Source organism: Urocampus carinirostris, chromosome 4, assembly GCF_059441175.1.
Source record: "Urocampus carinirostris isolate Australia breed hairy pipefish chromosome 4, RoL_Ucar_1.0, whole genome shotgun sequence".
Classification (NCBI taxonomy): domain Eukaryota; kingdom Metazoa; phylum Chordata; class Actinopteri; order Syngnathiformes; family Syngnathidae; genus Urocampus; species Urocampus carinirostris.
In genome coordinates, this window is record NC_142352.1 from 43,858,427 (window position 1) to 43,875,824 (window position 17,398).

General features: G+C 37.4%; 1 protein-coding gene across 1 annotated transcript in view; it reads right to left on the bottom strand.

Annotated features, from left to right (window-relative positions):
- Positions 1–733: 733 nt before the first annotated feature.
- Positions 734–17,398, bottom strand: part of rps6ka2 (ribosomal protein S6 kinase, polypeptide 2) — a 32,116-nt gene continuing 15,451 nt past the window's right edge. Inside the window, exons 9-22 of the mRNA XM_088334670.1 lie at positions 16,919–16,989; positions 16,577–16,665; positions 16,009–16,073; positions 12,073–12,175; positions 11,815–11,960; positions 11,604–11,726; positions 8,568–8,657; positions 8,242–8,400; positions 7,318–7,479; positions 4,594–4,670; positions 4,398–4,515; positions 3,395–3,451; positions 3,244–3,324; positions 734–2,285 (exon numbers count right to left, since the gene is read on the bottom strand). Coding sequence (XP_088190796.1) covers positions 2,151–2,285; positions 3,244–3,324; positions 3,395–3,451; positions 4,398–4,515; positions 4,594–4,670; positions 7,318–7,479; positions 8,242–8,400; positions 8,568–8,657; positions 11,604–11,726; positions 11,815–11,960; positions 12,073–12,175; positions 16,009–16,073; positions 16,577–16,665; positions 16,919–16,989 — 1,476 coding nt within the window. The 3' untranslated portion in view covers positions 734–2,150. The remainder of the gene's footprint in view (positions 2,286–3,243; positions 3,325–3,394; positions 3,452–4,397; positions 4,516–4,593; positions 4,671–7,317; positions 7,480–8,241; positions 8,401–8,567; positions 8,658–11,603; positions 11,727–11,814; positions 11,961–12,072; positions 12,176–16,008; positions 16,074–16,576; positions 16,666–16,918; positions 16,990–17,398) is intronic.

Sequence of the window (17,398 nt, forward strand, 5' to 3'; positions counted from 1 at the left end):
GCGAAGCTTAATGTGGTGCACAAGAAGCCAATAGAACACTGACAACCTTAATGGTACGGTCCAGTGTATTTACAGTATAGGGCACATCTCTAACTACAGTTTACAGTCAAGGTGTCACACAGCTGTATATTGCTAAGGAATACTTTATATGTAATCTCATTTAACAATCCATGTTTACTTTTGAGACACTTTATGATGAAAACCCACAAAATGTAAACACCCCAAAACGCCAGCAAAGCACCCAGAGCAATTTGATTGCATGAGCAGAGTTATGCAGAGAGCACAAGCACTCCCTTCTCTCTTGCCCAGTGCTGTCTGCCCTGAAAATAAATATACGGTATGCTCGTTTGCAGAAGTTTGTGACAATTTTACACAAAAGCTTTGCTCGCACCTTGGAACCATAATTTAGGAAAAAAATGATGGTCAATATGAGCCTCAACATTCTTAAGTAACTGCAGGAGGAGTTTTTTAGGTGGCATATTTGTATGAGACAAAGGCTCTGGCATTAAGATTATTATTTTATCTCAAGAAAGCATTTGATATGCCCCAGCCCAGGCCCCTTATCATCCACCCCACAAAAAGAAAAACAAACAAAAAAGAAGCAAAAGATATTGCGTAAAAACAGACAGATTTTCTTCTAGACAAAAAAATGTTGGCGATGGAATGAAAACACAGCAAAAAAATAAACTAATAGTTTTCAATACAGTAAAAAACCACACAATTAAGACATGTATGTCCCTTTGCAATCTTGTATTTTATTTACAAAACTTTGGCATGTGAACCAACCATTCTGATGATTAGCCAGGCTTGGACAAGATCTACACCCAAAAGAACATGAATATTACAATAGAATTTGTACATGCTGCCCGCATAGTATTTATAGTCTTAAAGCTCGATCTTTGCTATACATTATCCACAACTGAACCTCACCCAAGTGATTTAGTTCAACAGTATGTATACAGTATGTGCAGACTGAAATAAATGAATAATATTTACGGCATTAGCTTAAACACACGCTGACCAATCAAACTGTATCAACTGGCTCAATGCTACCTGACTCAACTGTGCCCTGCACATTGTTTTTCCTCAATAATATTGCAAAGAGATTCATCATTTGAAAATGATAAATGTTTGAATCCAACTCTTTAAGGGATTGAAGTAGGAATGTTATTATATCGTGCAAGTGTAAAAATGTGGTAATTGTCAACTGATTCCCCACTATTGTCAATTTATAATTAAAAAAACTATTACTCATATAATCTTAAACTATACATTTCTATTATCGCACAGTACAGCAAAATACACAACTTATCTGCAAAAACGGCTTACCTTGGATTTAGAATTTCATGGATTTTATTTACATTCAGTGCAGCTTATATATTATATCAGACACCAATTAACTTTTTTTTAAAGCTACCAGCAAACAGAAGAACAAATAGCAGCTACAGGGACTCACACATAGAAAAACTTATTTAAAATTTTCAAGTGGTTTCTTTGTTTGCTGTGTAACTGTGCTACTAATCAGCTGAATAACAATGTTATAAAATTGGAATAATAGATTATCCTCAGAGCTAACTGGTGAATCAGACAGCAATGGCTACTCTGAGCTACTTCTGTGTTGACAGTAAAGGGTCCTAAATAGCAAAAAGGACAAACGTACACACAAACACACTCTTAAACGACTGAAGGTTCTGGTGACAGCATTAGCTATCTTTGGAATCCAAACATATTCATTTTATAATGCAAATTGTGTGGGTCTATGAGAGTAATTAAGAGTAAAGCTTTCATTTGTTTTTGTTACTGAGCTATCCCTAACAAAGCTGTCAAATACTTTCCCATTACAGACATGTCTTTTTAAAACGTAGCCATTGGATTTGTAAAAAGATCATTGTCAATTGCTCTTATTTATGTGGAAGACACAATGAATTGTTGTTGATTTCACTGGACACTTAAGGTACAAATTTCTCTTTCTGACATCATCCATTCTCATCAACACGAATCGAAGTTTTTCAACCAATTGCATCTGTTAAGGCCACTGCAACTTCCAGATTCCGAACCGATTCTGAACCAGAATTTCACATTTCTAATTCCATAGGCAGGTGTGAAAGAAAGTGTCATTATTTTGTATTAAATAATATCATTCTGCCTTGCTACCCGTTTTCTTTGACAGAGCTCCCAACTTTCTTCATTTCTCTGCGCTGGGCCAAGTTGGACGACTGAACAGGTTCAAGAACTGGCGCTGGAGTACAGCGCCTTAAAGCTGAATAGGTGGCGGACAGTGCCCCCTAGTGGATATAAAGAATACATGTCAAAAAAAACAATACTGCAATAAAGGGTAAACATTGCTATCTAGTGGACAAAATGAATATGACATATGAAAGCCAATATAAATTATAGCTGTGTTGGGCTGCTGACTTTTTCATTGATGTACTTCTTGGGAAACTAAATTGATTTGTATTATATTAGGGTTATACAATGGTAATTGTTATCATTATTTTTATCATCACATTATTATTATCAGACCATTCTTATAAAATTATTTGATGTGACTCATTACATTGAGTAGCTTAAATTCTTTTTCAAACTGCTTGGAAATTTAAAAGAAATGCTAACAAATAGTACAAACAAAATAAACCCAAAAATGTCTGTACTGTAAAAAATTGAAGTAGAAAATAAAGAGTAAAAAAGAAGATATTTTTTTAATTGATGCTTCCTGCTTGGATTTCAGATAATTTTACTCTTTTAAGTATCGTTTTTTTATATTTTACACCTTACTCTAATAATTATATCACATAGTTTTGAAAATTGGAAGTATTGTTTTCATTTCACTAAAAAAGGTCTAAAGTAAAATTAGGAAAAATAATATTTATAATCTGCCAGAAACAAAATTTTGTTTTCCCAATCCATGCATTATATTATTTCACACATATTTTATAACTTATTATCCAATAGGCATGTTAACAAATCAATATTTCAGAATATTACATTCAACCTTTGTAGTCAAAACTTGTAGTTCCTGAAACAATGAAATCATTTAATAAGGGCTTTTCAATAATTTTTAATTCGGATATTTCTTAACAAGTTAATTCAAAATCTTGAATAACTACCGGAGTACCCTAACACAACCCTCATCTGAGAACCAATGTAATAGATTATTTTATTACTTATTAACTGTGGTGAGCCACTGAAACTGTTCAAAGCGAAAATAAATGTACACGGAAGAAATGTAGGAATGAGGCCTACCTTGACAGTGAGCACATCTTGTCTTGTTAGCACTCGATCCGATAGCTGGTCTCTCCCAACAATCCAGGGATGGCGAAGGACCTAAAAATGACAAAATGGGTTGGATCGTTGTGCCAAGGCCCTATAACAACAATGGAATTTGTACACTTACCTGGGGTGCAGTCAGTCGCTGATGGGGGTCCACATGTAGCATCTTGGTCACAATGTCCTGTAAAACAAGTGAAATTATGCTGGACTGAACTGCTGAAAACCGGCAGTGTACTGTAATCCACCGTTTATCGCGGTTAATAATGACCAGAACCGTGCAAGTTTCCCAAATCTGTTAAGTTGCCTCTGCCCCCTAATTCTAACTTGCTGTCTGCCTGCCCCCCCTCACAGCAATAGTCAAGTGGGGAAAATGGATCGAGGCGGCACAGGTGGTATTCATTTTAGTCAAAAGTCCGGCGGCCTACCGGTGGGCCAGTAGTGACGCAAAGGGGTTAAGTTACCGTATATTATTAAAACTCTTTCTGTGTACTGTATTTCTTTGTAAATATATCATGTTTCAATTTGGGCAAATGCGACCTATAGTCAGGTGCGGCTTATGTGCGTACAAAATGTTTTTTTCTTTAATAATGTACTGGGTGAGGCTTATAATCAGGTGTGCCCTATAGTCTGAATTCTTTGGAAATTGCCACCTGCCAGTCTTCGCTTGCAGTAATGTGGGAATGGAAATAATGCTGCAGCTACACAAATGCAGTTAACTTATTTGTGGACAGCATGACAAAAAAGAGCTGTCAGACAAAAATGCGCCTTGCTGGCACCCACTATCAATACGCACTCAGGGATAGTGGACTGCGGCATAACGAGTCCATTTTTCTGTGGACAGCCTGTCAAAAAAGCCAGCCAGGCCTGAGAAAAATGCGCTCTGCCGGTCTGCACTTGCAGCAACATGCTATCTGGTATAATGGAGTGCGGCCGCACAAGTGCAGTTCACTATTTTAGTGGATGTAACAGCAGAACAGAGCCTCCAGAACTGACAAAAAATGCACTCTGCAAGCGATACTGGATAAGACAATATTTTTCAAACTGCGATGCACTGAGGCCACAAAGCACGAAGTAGCGAAGGATTACAGTAAATTCATTTTTGTAGGATAGTACAAAGTACATCGAACCTTGGCACTTTCTGACACCAGGTCCCAGTTACCACCGCTGATGATAAATTTCCCACAACCAATTTGAGCCAGAATGTCCTCTGCAGAGTCTTCAGGACTGCTGGCGAATGGACTGAAACTTAAGGGGAAACAAGGCATGATGTTTAAAACGTGGACAGAGTCTTTACCCAAAACATGACAAGAACTCCATTTTTACCCAGCAATCATTGTGTACAGCAGGATTCCCAAGCTCCAAATGTCACATGCAGCGTCATAACCTTGCTTCTTTAAAACCTACAAAAAAACAAGTGTAAAGTATTACATTTGTTTTTATTGGACACCAATTTAAATGTAAAATAATTCAAACACCGGTAAGTTAAAATATTGAACATACAGATGCTAAAAGGCTACCAGGGGCATGAAACAGGCAAACTGTTTGCTCAAGTACAACAAATCCCCAGGCAAACTGCAAAGAACTGTCTAATTTCCTGTCGTAGATTATACCAAACGGCTGCCTTCTAATTTTTAACGTGATAACCAAGGTAGCTTAGGCTGCATTTGAACCTCAAATTTAGTTTAAAACATTGTTGGGCGATCAGGGTCTGCAAGGCCTTCTCTGCTGGCCTAAAAAAAGATCTTAATCACGTGAGGCTTGAATCTCAGCTTTGTTTCGATAGTGAAAGAAAATAACTCATTGATGTAACTGAAACGCAAAGAAACCGTACGATAGAATTAAAGTATTGAGGTAAGAAATGAGGATGGATTTCTTGCAAAAAAAAAAAAAGGTTTTTAATGAGTAACAAGTGGCTATATAGTATTCATAAATAATATTGTAATTTCATGAGGTTATTATTGATGTTTCATATAAATGTCCTCCTGTAGCGGCAGCAAATGCTTTACAGCCATAATACAGTTATTGAAGCTTGGATTTCAGGCTACTAAAGGCCTAGGTGTGAAATGCATGCCCAAACACTGGTTTAGAAGTAATTTCATTTGGTTTACTTTTGTCCTGTAGACACACATGCGACATAATGTAGAAACAAATCTTGTTCTATTGGCAGAAACTTTGACATGTTTAAGATAATGTTTTTTTTTTATTTTACATTGCATCTCTCCTATTCAATTAATTAAATTAACCATTAAACTATTGTTAATAATGTAATTTCTTCAACAAAATTATTCAATGTTTTCTAAGAAATAAATACCAGTACTTAAAATGGTCCATGTTACTGAGATGCTTGACTAGCAGACAATTCTATTGAAATTCACACTGATGTTAGATTGTTTACTAAATATATTGATAAAATAATAATAGAAATACCGTAATCGCTCGCTGTAACACGTTTTGCTTTTTGCGGTTTAGCTACTTTGCCAATTCTCAACGTGTATTGCGTTCTGCATTTGGATTGTCAGAACAGTCACCCCGCCCCTTTTCTGCCTGCTTCTGTGTCAATGAACCTAAATTACATAGATGCGAGTTTCTCTAAATGCCATCATGTCAACAAAACTTTGCCACCAGAATCTCCAAAAGGCAGAGGAAGATGCTTTGTTTCACCGACAAATGCCATCCAAGATAATCCAAGCAAGGGAAAATAATTTTTACGCCACTTTTTTTTTTCCAGTAACGCCAACATAATGGTGACAAAATATATTCACAAGTAAAAGAAATGGAGTTTCCTGAAATAATTTCCACCCCTTTTCGGAATCAATAGTGCAGCAGAGCAGCAATTTCTTTTTAATTACAATTTTACAAAACACACAAAGTTATTTGTAAAAAAAAAAAAAAAGTTTATAAGGTACAGTACTTGTATTTGTTGTTTGGGATGTTAACATTTTTACACCACATTTTTTTCTTTCCAATGTCCACATGATGGTGCCGATCATTTTCAAAATTAAAATTTAACAGTGCGGAAGTTCTCATCTCATCTCATTAGCTGCACCGCTTATCCTCAGTAGGGTCGCGGGGGTGCGGAAGTTATCTGTAAATAAAATGTTAATAAGGTAAAGTACTTGTAATTCTTAAAACATTCTTGAGCCTTTAGATAGGGGTTTTTCTTTGTTTTCAATGTATTTAATAAATCAATTAATAAAGTTTTGACTACCCTGGGTTCTTTTTAGAATGCAACCCAAGCAAAAACAAGAGATTACGTTACTGGGATTTGACAAAATGTTATTTTTTGAGGTTATTTCTTAATAAAACCTAATTTCAAAATGCATCCTCTAATTTTGTTATGTCTTTTTTTAGTTAAATGGCAAAAGTATTAATATTTCTCATCTTTATTTTAAGTATGAAAATAATAGAACGATCCGTAAAATTAGGGGAAAACATTGCCATGTTGGAATAAAATATTTTTGTCAACCTATGACCTCGGAACTGCGCCACAGACGCGCTAACCACTCAGCCGCTGTGCCACCCGATTTTGTTCATTTTAAGTATAATTTTTCTTACAGATGTTTCTTGAATAAAAATTAGAAAAACATTCTTAACATCAGGAAATTATATTAGCAAGAAGAAACATTATTTTTTTGTAAGACAAAGATTTATACCCATTTTAGGACAAAAATACCTAAAATCAACTATCTGCCAAGATAAAATACGCTAAAATATGTTGTTATTTCACTACAAAAACAAATTTAGGAAATTATAATAAGCAACATTATATTATCCAGAGTGTGAATTGTTTTCTTCATTATAAAAAAAAATATTCTACCTGAATGAGAAACAGAATACCAATAATAAAATGGTGTGTGAATATGTGTGTGTGAATGTATAAGTGTGAAGCGCGTTATAAAGCGCTTTGGGAGGTCTTCATTGACTTGAAAAGCGCTATATAAATGCAGACCATTTACCATTGACCATTTGCAGTGAATGACAGGTAGAGGTGGGCGTGGCTAACATACCTTAAAGGAATAACACTTATCAGGCCACTTTAATTTTTACCTCGGGTGCCATGAAAGTCGCTGTGTAACATGGTGTCATCAGTAAGCCATTTTCAGCCCTCAGCTGTTTGGCGAAACCAAAATCATAAATCCGGAGACATTCTGGGAGCCCCCTGTCGTCACAGTAGCGAATGTTGCTCGGTCTCAGATCTCGATGCACAACCTACAAAAAAGTTTTTTTGTCAGTTTAGTAATGTTTTTTGTGTATCTAAATCAGGGTTGTCCAAACTTTTAAGAAAGCACGACAGATTTGGTAAGGTGAAAATCTGTGAAGGCTATTCAGCCTGGCATTCTTGAACGGTCTTAAATAAATTCACCCTCCGAGAAAGGTTTGCAGTGTTTGGCGATCAGCGTCGAGACCTCTTAGCTCGCCTTTGTAGCATTTCATTTGACTCCCAGGGTCTCGTGAAATAGAGCTGCTGTGCCGTTAAAACAGCTTCCAGTTGCTTCAACTTTTCACAGTGTCTGTTTCCAGTTAGTCTTTTGTATTTGGCATGCTACATCTGGCAGTGCCTCTTGATATTATATCCTTCGAAAACAGCCTCATTTTCTTGGCAAATTAGGCTGACGAGGTTTTTTCGGATTTTGGTGAAAGAATATTTAAATTTCCACTTGTCCTGGAAGGGGGGCCCTCACTGTCAACTTTCCTTTTTTTGTCTATAGTCGTCATTTTGGAAACCGAGTGGGATCAAATTTTTACAGAAAACCAAGGGCAAGGTGGCGAAAGCGCTAGTGCTATCATCTCCTGAAATTGTGAACATTTTGTACCAATTTATCTGGTACTGCGGGCCACAAATTATTATTTTTTTCTTTTTAATTTTATTAATTTTATGAGAGCGGTTGCGGGCCAGTAAACATTTAATAACAGGCCATAACTGGTCCTCTGGCCGGACTTTGGACATACTGGTTTACATCAATGACTCACCCCCTGTGAATGCAAATATTCCACAGTCTTGGTCAGTGTGCAGATGATGTCGGACGCGTCTTTCTCACTGAAGTTTGGCACAGTCAACACTCGGTCGAGCAGCTCACCTCCCCTCAACAAATTCTGCACCAGGTACACACACTGGCCATCATCAAACACCTAAATGTGAGTGCACATAAGATTTTGCTTTACATATAAGGAGGCCAAAAGAAGTCAATCGTTGGTTGTTCTATGGTTTTAATGTCTAACAGAGTATTCAATGAAATTGATGAAAATCGGCTCATAGATGTCACTCTTTCATCATGATGAAACAGTGTTTCACTTACGTCCTTTAACGTGTTGATGTTGGGATGCTGTCCATATCGTAATAGAATCTCAATCTCTTCAGACGGATCTTTTCTTCCTCTGTCAATAATCTGTAAACAGTTTTTTCAACCGGACTTAGTAAAATATAGGTAGAGATGTTTTGTTTACAATGTTATTTATGTGTATCATGGCGGTTAAAGTGGACCCTGTCAAACAGTTTAGGGTGCCAACGTGTGGCAATTAAAATGATGCAAACGTTTTGAAGCAAGACCTCTAAAGGCACCAATTATTTGGAGGTAAGGATCTAGCGCGAGGGCTAAAAAGAGCAGTTGGTGGGAGAAACTTGCAAAATTTAGAGAAAGCAAAGACAGGCAAGCTGTTGTTCTTCAAACAGGCCCATTCTTTTCGATCCAAGTCCTCCATAAGCTGATACTAGCACATGAGCGAATAATTATTTTCCTTTGAGTAACAGCAAAATAGCAGAAAAGTGTTCTAGTCCCAACCTAGTTAGAATTATTAGTAATTCCGGTATATATATTATTGACTATATAAATCCATGTTGAGCAATGCTGACAGTGACGGTTTTAGGAATGGGCAAGGCGGGCAGCTGCCCGTGGCGGCATATAAACATGTTACGTGGGGGGCGGCATAACCACCACCACCCAAAAAAAAAAAAAAAAAAACCACCAATAATAAATCAAAATAAACAATAAATGTGTGCCGAAAAGGGGATTAGTATTCTCTAACATGTCAAGTCTTGTTTACATTTTTATAGTCCTAACAACATTTCACTTGGGCGCCCCCTTGGTGCAGCTTTGACGCCATTGCTTATTGCAAAGGTGCACAGAAGAGAATGACACACTGAATAAGAAAGACTAAGAAAAGCGTAGGGGAGGGGCGGCGCTGAGGACACTTCTTCTCTGACCCGTCTAGTTACTGTATTACTAGTTGGTTGCCCCCGTCTTCTACATAAGGCACATTATTCATAACTTTGATAATACAGGCCAATTGCTGCACGTTTAACTGAATTGTGTGAAAACGATGAAATAGGTGATACAAAATCGATTATGAGGTCACTCAGGTGAAATAGTTTAGCCTTGACCGCTTGTTGTGAGTGACAGTAGCGGAGTGGGCATCTGCTTTCCTTCAAGACGAGTGGAAAATAAACAGAGATGGAAAGAAAACATACCGAGCCGTCCAGCCCCCCGCGACCCTAATGAGGATAAGCGGTACGGCTAATGAGATGAGATGAGCTTTGTATAGCAGAAATGGTAAGATAAGTACCAGTATATCACCACTAGATGGCAAAGTCTCACAGGTCAGAGAAGGGTGCTTCGGCCAAGTCTCACGTGATTTAGTGAGACTTGCTCAATAAATGAACCTTAATGCCAACAATTAAATTGTGTCATGTGAGACTGACATTTATCATCTATTTTGCAAGAGAGATGTATATACCGGGAAAAAGTAAGAGTGAATCAGCTACTAGCATAAGCAACAAATAGGGCCTTGCTATGCTGGACTAGGTTGAGAGTGTACTGTGATGTTAATTTGTATATTTTGATACCAAATAACACAAGGTGAGTTGTCTTGTAAGGTACCGTTATGGTGATTTGTTAATTGATTCTTGAAAAGTACCAAGTGATGGAAATATTATTTTGTATTTAATTGTTACAAGGATCTCACATGATTTAGTGAAACTTGCTCAATAAATGAACCTTAATGCCAACAATTAAATAGTGTTGTGTGAGACTGACTTCATCATCTATTTTGCAGATGAGGTAAAACAACAACAGAAACAAAAATATATAAAACAAATGTGTAACACCAGTTACACAGCCCGTCCACCTGGGTCCCATTACACGAGCAGAGAATAAAGGTATGCAACTAGTTTCTTTTTTATAAGATTAGGGGCGGTCAGTATCCATGTCATTAATGAAGGGCTAATGGTAATTTTGTCGTATATGTTTGATGGCCTTCTTGATACTGTGCTTGTTATGCTTATACAAACAATACTAATTCCGTTTTTAACCAGCAAACAAGCAATAAAAGTGTACCAAGCTTCGCATTTGAGGCGGACAGTAAGGAACTGATATTTCCACTTTTAATTAACAGCCTTAGTCTGATGAGCTGACCACTTTCATACATGATAACGATCTATATGGGTTGTTGGTGGGAATCTCGCCCTAGGAGTAATTTAGTGTAGAACCGCCACTGAATGGTGGTGATGTGATTGTTTTTTGGTAAAACGAGTAAATTCTTAGTTAACCACTAGATGACACTAGCTTACGCTGTCTCTTTACGTCTCAAACTGACCTCAAGGGCCATGAGCGCATTACGCAACGATTGACTTCTTCTGGCCTCCTTATATGTAAAGCAAAAGCGGCGTCTCCTTCCCCCAGACGCCGCGTCTGGGGGAAGGAGAGCAATTTCACGCTAGAATAGTGAAAGTAAGAAAAGAACTGTTTCAAATACAGTGCAAATGCTAACCTAAACCCATAAAAAGATGGAAAAGGAAGAGTTTATTGTAGCGCAACTAAAACATGTACAACTAAAGGAGCTTGACACAGGCAGCAATTATTATTTCAGCCAGACGATAGTTTTAGCAAGTAGAATATTTTGATGTTATGGAAACCACATTTAATAATAATGTCGATAGCTCTGAATATAGGCAAGCTGGTGTTTGCCTATGGTGTCATCTGGTTGGGGAAAGTTCCAAATTACTTTGGGGGAAGATAGGGTATGTCTCGTGAAAAGTTTTCTAATCAAACATAAAGCCCCTTTGATTATGCTACATATAAATAATACATTTAGATAATGTTCTAATTATTTCTCGTCTAAATCCATGACAATGACTGTAAGTCATATCTTGACCTGACCTGCTTTTGATTTTATCCTTCTTTCCATTAAAGATGTTTGCAAAATACTAGGCAGATTTTTTATGAATATAAATTTGCAATTGTGGGTGTTTCTTTTTAAGAGTGATTCTCCTTTAAGGTCTTATTTTTGTAATGTCCTGTACAGTATTATTTAATTTTATGATATCTTTAAATGCTAACCTTGACTGAATATTCTACAGCAGTCACTCTATGGAGACACCTCCTGTAGACCGAGTTGGCTGCCTGACCAACTTCCTCCTTCAGCTCGTAGATGTCACCAAATGGCACGTCACCCCGGAGATGCTATAGACGCACAAATGCACGTTTATTTCTGCTCATTTCAAACATTTGGACACGTGACAACGTGCCGTTATTTAAATGTATGGAGCACCTGAGCGATCGGGTTGATTTTTTTCCCCTCCTGGCGGGAAGATAAACTGTTGGCCACACTTTGTTCTTGACTTTGATTTGTGGCCACAAAACTGAAACCTCGGAAGAGCTGGTGTGTGTTTGCGCTGGGCGGGATTCCGGGAGAGTCTAGATTGGTAAAGATGTTAACGACAAACATGCAAAAACACACACAATCAGACATCCTGATTCTTATCTAATTTAGGTGACAATGTTTTTGAGTTGTATGTTTTGTGGCTACCAGTGGGTGTTCTGGAGGTAAACTCAGGGTCAAAGTGAAAAGTGTCCTCAGGTCTTCCAACTGTTGGTTTGAAGGGTGGCCGAATTTCCTTCTTGTAGAGTTTCTAAAACAACAAAGTAATATTCTAATTAGGATTATTATGTTTATCATAACTGCATTTTTCTGATTCCTCTCAAAAACATACTCTAGTTTCAAAAGCTAATATTATGTACTTTTTTGGGTTTCACTGATGCATGTACATATATTTAGACCCATGTTACTCAACTGATGGGTCGGGAACCAAAAGTGAGTCGCGGGCCTTTGCCCTGGGAAAAATTTGGTAAGAAAACAAAAATAACTGAATGTCAATTAGACAATACATAATGCCCTGCAAATGTGAGAAAGCCCGGTAAAGATTGTTTACAAATGTTGAGCGGAGCGAAACCCAGATACCATAATGTGTTTATTGTGGTTAATGTGGACCAGAACCCACTGCAATATCCAAAAATCCACCAAGTACCTTCTGCTCCCCCTATTTTAACATGGCCCCGCTTGCTCCAATAGTCAAACAGAGATAATAGATTGCGGCTGCATTGCTGCTGTTCATTCTAGGCAGAAATATCGGGGGAGACAAATTTTCCCTTTTTAGTCTCCTCTCTCAACAACATGTGATCGTGAATAATGGATCACGGCCACACAAGTGCAGTTCGCTTTTTGGAGGACCTCAAACGAGCTGCCAGGCCAAATACATTTTTTGCAATTCTTCATTTCATGCTTTTTTATTGCATTTCACGCATTTTGGATTTCGTTCAAGATGCAGCTAATTGAGCCTAGATTTTTTGTTTTGCTGGTCATTTTTTTTAATGTGAATATATTCTACTATTTCTGGTTTGGACTGCCTTTGTTCAATAAACCTGAGGAGGGAAATATTTTTTTTTATTTTGGTCGCAGCTTGTAAGTAGGGTGGTTCCTCAAGTCAGGCCAGTTTAAAAAAAAGATTTACACCACTTCTCTCCGGTCTACCTAAGTCCAAAATCAAGAGCCTTCAGCTGGTACAAAATGCTGCAGCGAGGCTTTTAACTAAGACAAGAAAATGTGATCATATTAGCCCGATTTTAGCTAACCTGCATTGGCTCCCTGTTAGCTTAAGATGTGATTTTAAGGTTCTGTTGGTATTATACAAAATCAGGCACGGACTTGCTCCCTCATATCTTTCAGATTTAATTTACCCCTATGTTCCGGCCTGGAGCCTTCGCTCTGAAAATGCTGGTCTACTACTGATCCCAAAAGCCAAGAAGAGATTTGCAGGTTCGAGAGCATTTTCCATTCGGGCCCCGGTGCTGTGGAATGCCCTTCCCCCTGAGATTCGATCTGCAACCTCAGTGGAACTGTTTAAATCTAGGCTTAAAACACACTTCTATCCTATAGCATATTTGGGGCGGCAGTAGCTCACGAGGAGGAGCGCTCGTCTTGGGATCAAGGGATCCCAGTTCGAATCCCGGCTTGTCCATGTTACATGTCGAAGTGTCCTTGGGTAAGACACTGAACCCCTAATGCCCCCAATAAGCAGGTTAGCGCCTTACATGGCTGCACAGCCGCTATTGGGAAATGTGAAGCACACTGTAAAGCGCTTTGGGAAGTCGTTGACTTGAAAAGCGCTATATAAATGCAGATCATTTCAAATGCAGATCATATGAATAACCTATATATCATGTTGACAATATCTGTGTGTTATTTGTTATTGCAACATCCATTGCAGCCTGTTCATCCTGCAAAGGGGATTACCTCATATTCGGTCCCTTCTCAAGGTTTCTTCATTTTCCTCATGTTGAGGTTTTTGAGTTTTTCGTTACCCTCATGTAGGTTTGAGATCAGGTGGTGTAATAATAGTCTGTGGTTTTCAATAATCTGTGGTGTGTGCAGCCCTTTGAGACTCCTTGTGATTAAGGGCTATACAAATAAACATGACTTGACTACCAGATGCATCCTGTAAGTGCAATACTTTTTATTTCCTGCAGGTGTCCTTACTTATACCCGAATTAAGAAAAATAAGTCTAATCCAGGCATCATCGACCTTTTTGAAACTAAAAAGTATTTTTTGAGTAATTAGTGAGGGTCACCAGTTTGATACGCTTTTCTAAAACCTCTTAAAATATGTTGTTTACCTATGTTGTTATTAAGCTATTATGCAATGGATAAGTTATTAATATGAGTAAGGCTAAGATATGCACATATGTAACGGGTGTAATAATAACTTTTGTTTTGTTGAAATTCCTGCTGAAATATGTTTGTATAGTTTTTTGTACAAGCGTCCTGCAATGCTGAGTGTAACAGTGCCACCTGCTGGTATGGGATAAGGTTTGGTTTGGCTTTTGATTTTGTGACCGGAAGGCGGATATTGTTGGCAGTCTACAGTGCGCTGCTAATGGTAAGCCACAATCTTTTGGTGCTCCGCCAAAAGTTAATTTCAAACATTAAAACCACAGTTGACAAATTTCTCAACTATCACAGTAATGTGATTGATGTTGTCAAGCTATTTGGATTTATTTTCGTTTTATTTCTGTCGCCTTTTATTTTGGTTTCGCTGGACGTTGCACGTTGTGCTAAAATGCTAATTCCCCTTTATAGTGTTGAAAGCCAGCGGAGGTGCTATCCACATGTGTGGATATCTTGTGACTCATTGCAGGTAAATTGTACCCGTTTTTACACACGTTATTGTAATTATTTCTATTTTCTCATATATATAAACGGGATGATGTTAGTTAAAATTCAGATTAAAGAAAAAATATGTTGAATTCAAAAAACCACTATACGATCACTTGTTAAAAGTATCTTGTTAAAATGTATGTAAAAATGTATTGTGATGGTTGATATTCCAAAATGTATTTTATTTAAACTGAAAAGAAAACTATTTGATATGTTTGGGCAGTCTACAGTGCGCTGCTATCGTGTTGAAAGCCAGCGGAGGTGCTAACCACATGTGTGGATATCTTGTGACTCTTTTGCAGCAACTGTAATAAAAGCCTCATCATCCAGTCCAGCGTGAATGTGGATCTTTGGTGGGACGGGTACACCGCGGTTACACATATAACGAAATAACATCGTCCACCTAAAAGGCTGAAATATATAACCTACAAAGGACTTTTAAATAAAATAAAAGGCGTATCATAAAATGTTGTATTTAGACTTCATACTAGGGAATATATCATGTTTGAAATAAAACAGAGCAGGTTCATGTTTTTCATACAAGTTAGAGAACAGATACTGACAGAACAAATTAAAAAAAAATTCTCTAAATGCTTTTCTTTAATTTTACAGTTTTAAATCATAATAACCATTCTCTAGTAAGATGTTTTTGGATCACGATTCTTACCTTGGATTATATTTTGTCGTTATCGTGTGCATGCTATTGTCAAGAAGTCCAACTTTATCAGCATTACAAAACATATTTATCTGCCTTTTTGCACTTTTGAGGGTCATAAGCGTTTTGTTGACATGGCTTTTAGATAAACCAGAAATTTAAAAAAAATAATCATACGTAATGTAAGTTCATCAATCTGTTTGTGAACAAGTTAGACCGCAACGTTATTGACGCACAGGAAGACAAAGGCAGAAAAGGGCCGATTGCAGAACACTATGCACGATGCAAATCCACAAAGTAGCTAAACCGCCAAAAGTAAACCACGATACAGATGGGATTACTGTAATAATATTGATATACGACTTCATCTGTAAAATACAAATGTAAATAATTTCTTGGACATTCTACTAGTAACACTACTTGTTGGTACTTGATAATATTTGGAAAATTGCATCAAACAAAGGTAGGAAATAAATAATGAACAGCACTTTTTAAACATGTATGTGTATTGCTCATAAAAGTGCATCACCCTATTTTTATATGTGCACGACAAATCACAAGAAAAAGGATGCTGTGAAAAAGGTCAATGAACTCACATTCCAGTTGACCGACTTAAAGAAACAGTGGCTTTTTATTTCATCCACTCCATCTGGTCCTGCACCTGTTAATTACACATTTAGGACACTCATGTGAACACCCTCTCGAGATCCATTGAAGACACTTCTTACTCTTAATTTTGGATGTCAGAATTCATCAGAAATCTTTGTACATTTTTTTGGTTTTCAAAGTAAATAATTTTACTGTCATGAAAACTGTTTACTGTGCATTGCATATAGTGCTGTCTGAAGGGTAATTGAATCAGCTGAGATAAGGCTAAATGTGAGAGAAGACCAGCGTTTGCTGACTCACTTATTTTGAACACCTTTAGAAGTGCTGAAGTACCTATGGCAGTTTCATTTGACACCCTTCATTGCCTTGTTTAATCAAGGAACTCTACGGTCATGCTGAATGTGCTGTAATCCAACATCCACATCTCTTCTGACCACTTACTTATTTATTTATTTTGAAAGGTGCAGGGGGCTGCACCATGTACAACTTGCCAGTAAATCACATTGTCCTATAAATGTAAAATAACTCAGATTTCAATGGGTATGTCCACAATACCTAGACGGTTGGCAGGGTTCCTCTTGAAAAGCGCTCTCAATAAACTCTGCACCTCAGGACTGAGAAATTGTGGCATCCCCAATTTTGCCCTTCAAATAAATAAAATATACAATAATATGCATTCACGGCAGGTCACTGTGGGTCAAAAGCTTAAAATATGTGAATCCCGTATACAAAACATAACCGTTATTGGTCCATTTATCAAAAAAAGACATTGAATGGACATTCAAGCTTGATTGATTATATTTCAAAGGAATCCAGAAAAATAATAGTTAACATAATTGGCAAAAAAAAGCATGCTAATTAAATAATGTATTCCCATACAAAAAGATTAAATCTTACTTTAGAATAAAGGCCATGGTTTCTTTCCGATCTTTTCCTTGGAATGGCAATGATCCTGTCAGCATCTCAAACTGCAAGACAGGAAGAGAGCAATGAGTGTGTACACCCTCATTTGAGAAATCCTCTTAAACTTAAAGGTGTGGTGCAGCTTTTGAAAACTTAAGGCTGCAATCATGATTTTAGGCCAGTAGTTGGCAGCTGAGTAACAGACAATTTGCTTGCATTTCTTGGACACGCTTCAATTAACTTGAAACATTTTTTGGGGGGGTTTGTTCTGCCCCGAACAGTCCGTATAAAAGTAAGATAGAAGCAAATAAGCGCAATGGAAAATAAAGCATAACGGCTCTTTGAAATCAGTTGGGCATTGCTATCACATACCTAACAGAGAAAATATTTATCTTTCAACTTTTTAAAGACACCTCAAATTACGCACCCCACCTTTAAACATCATTGACTTTCAAACACAATTTCAAAAAATTG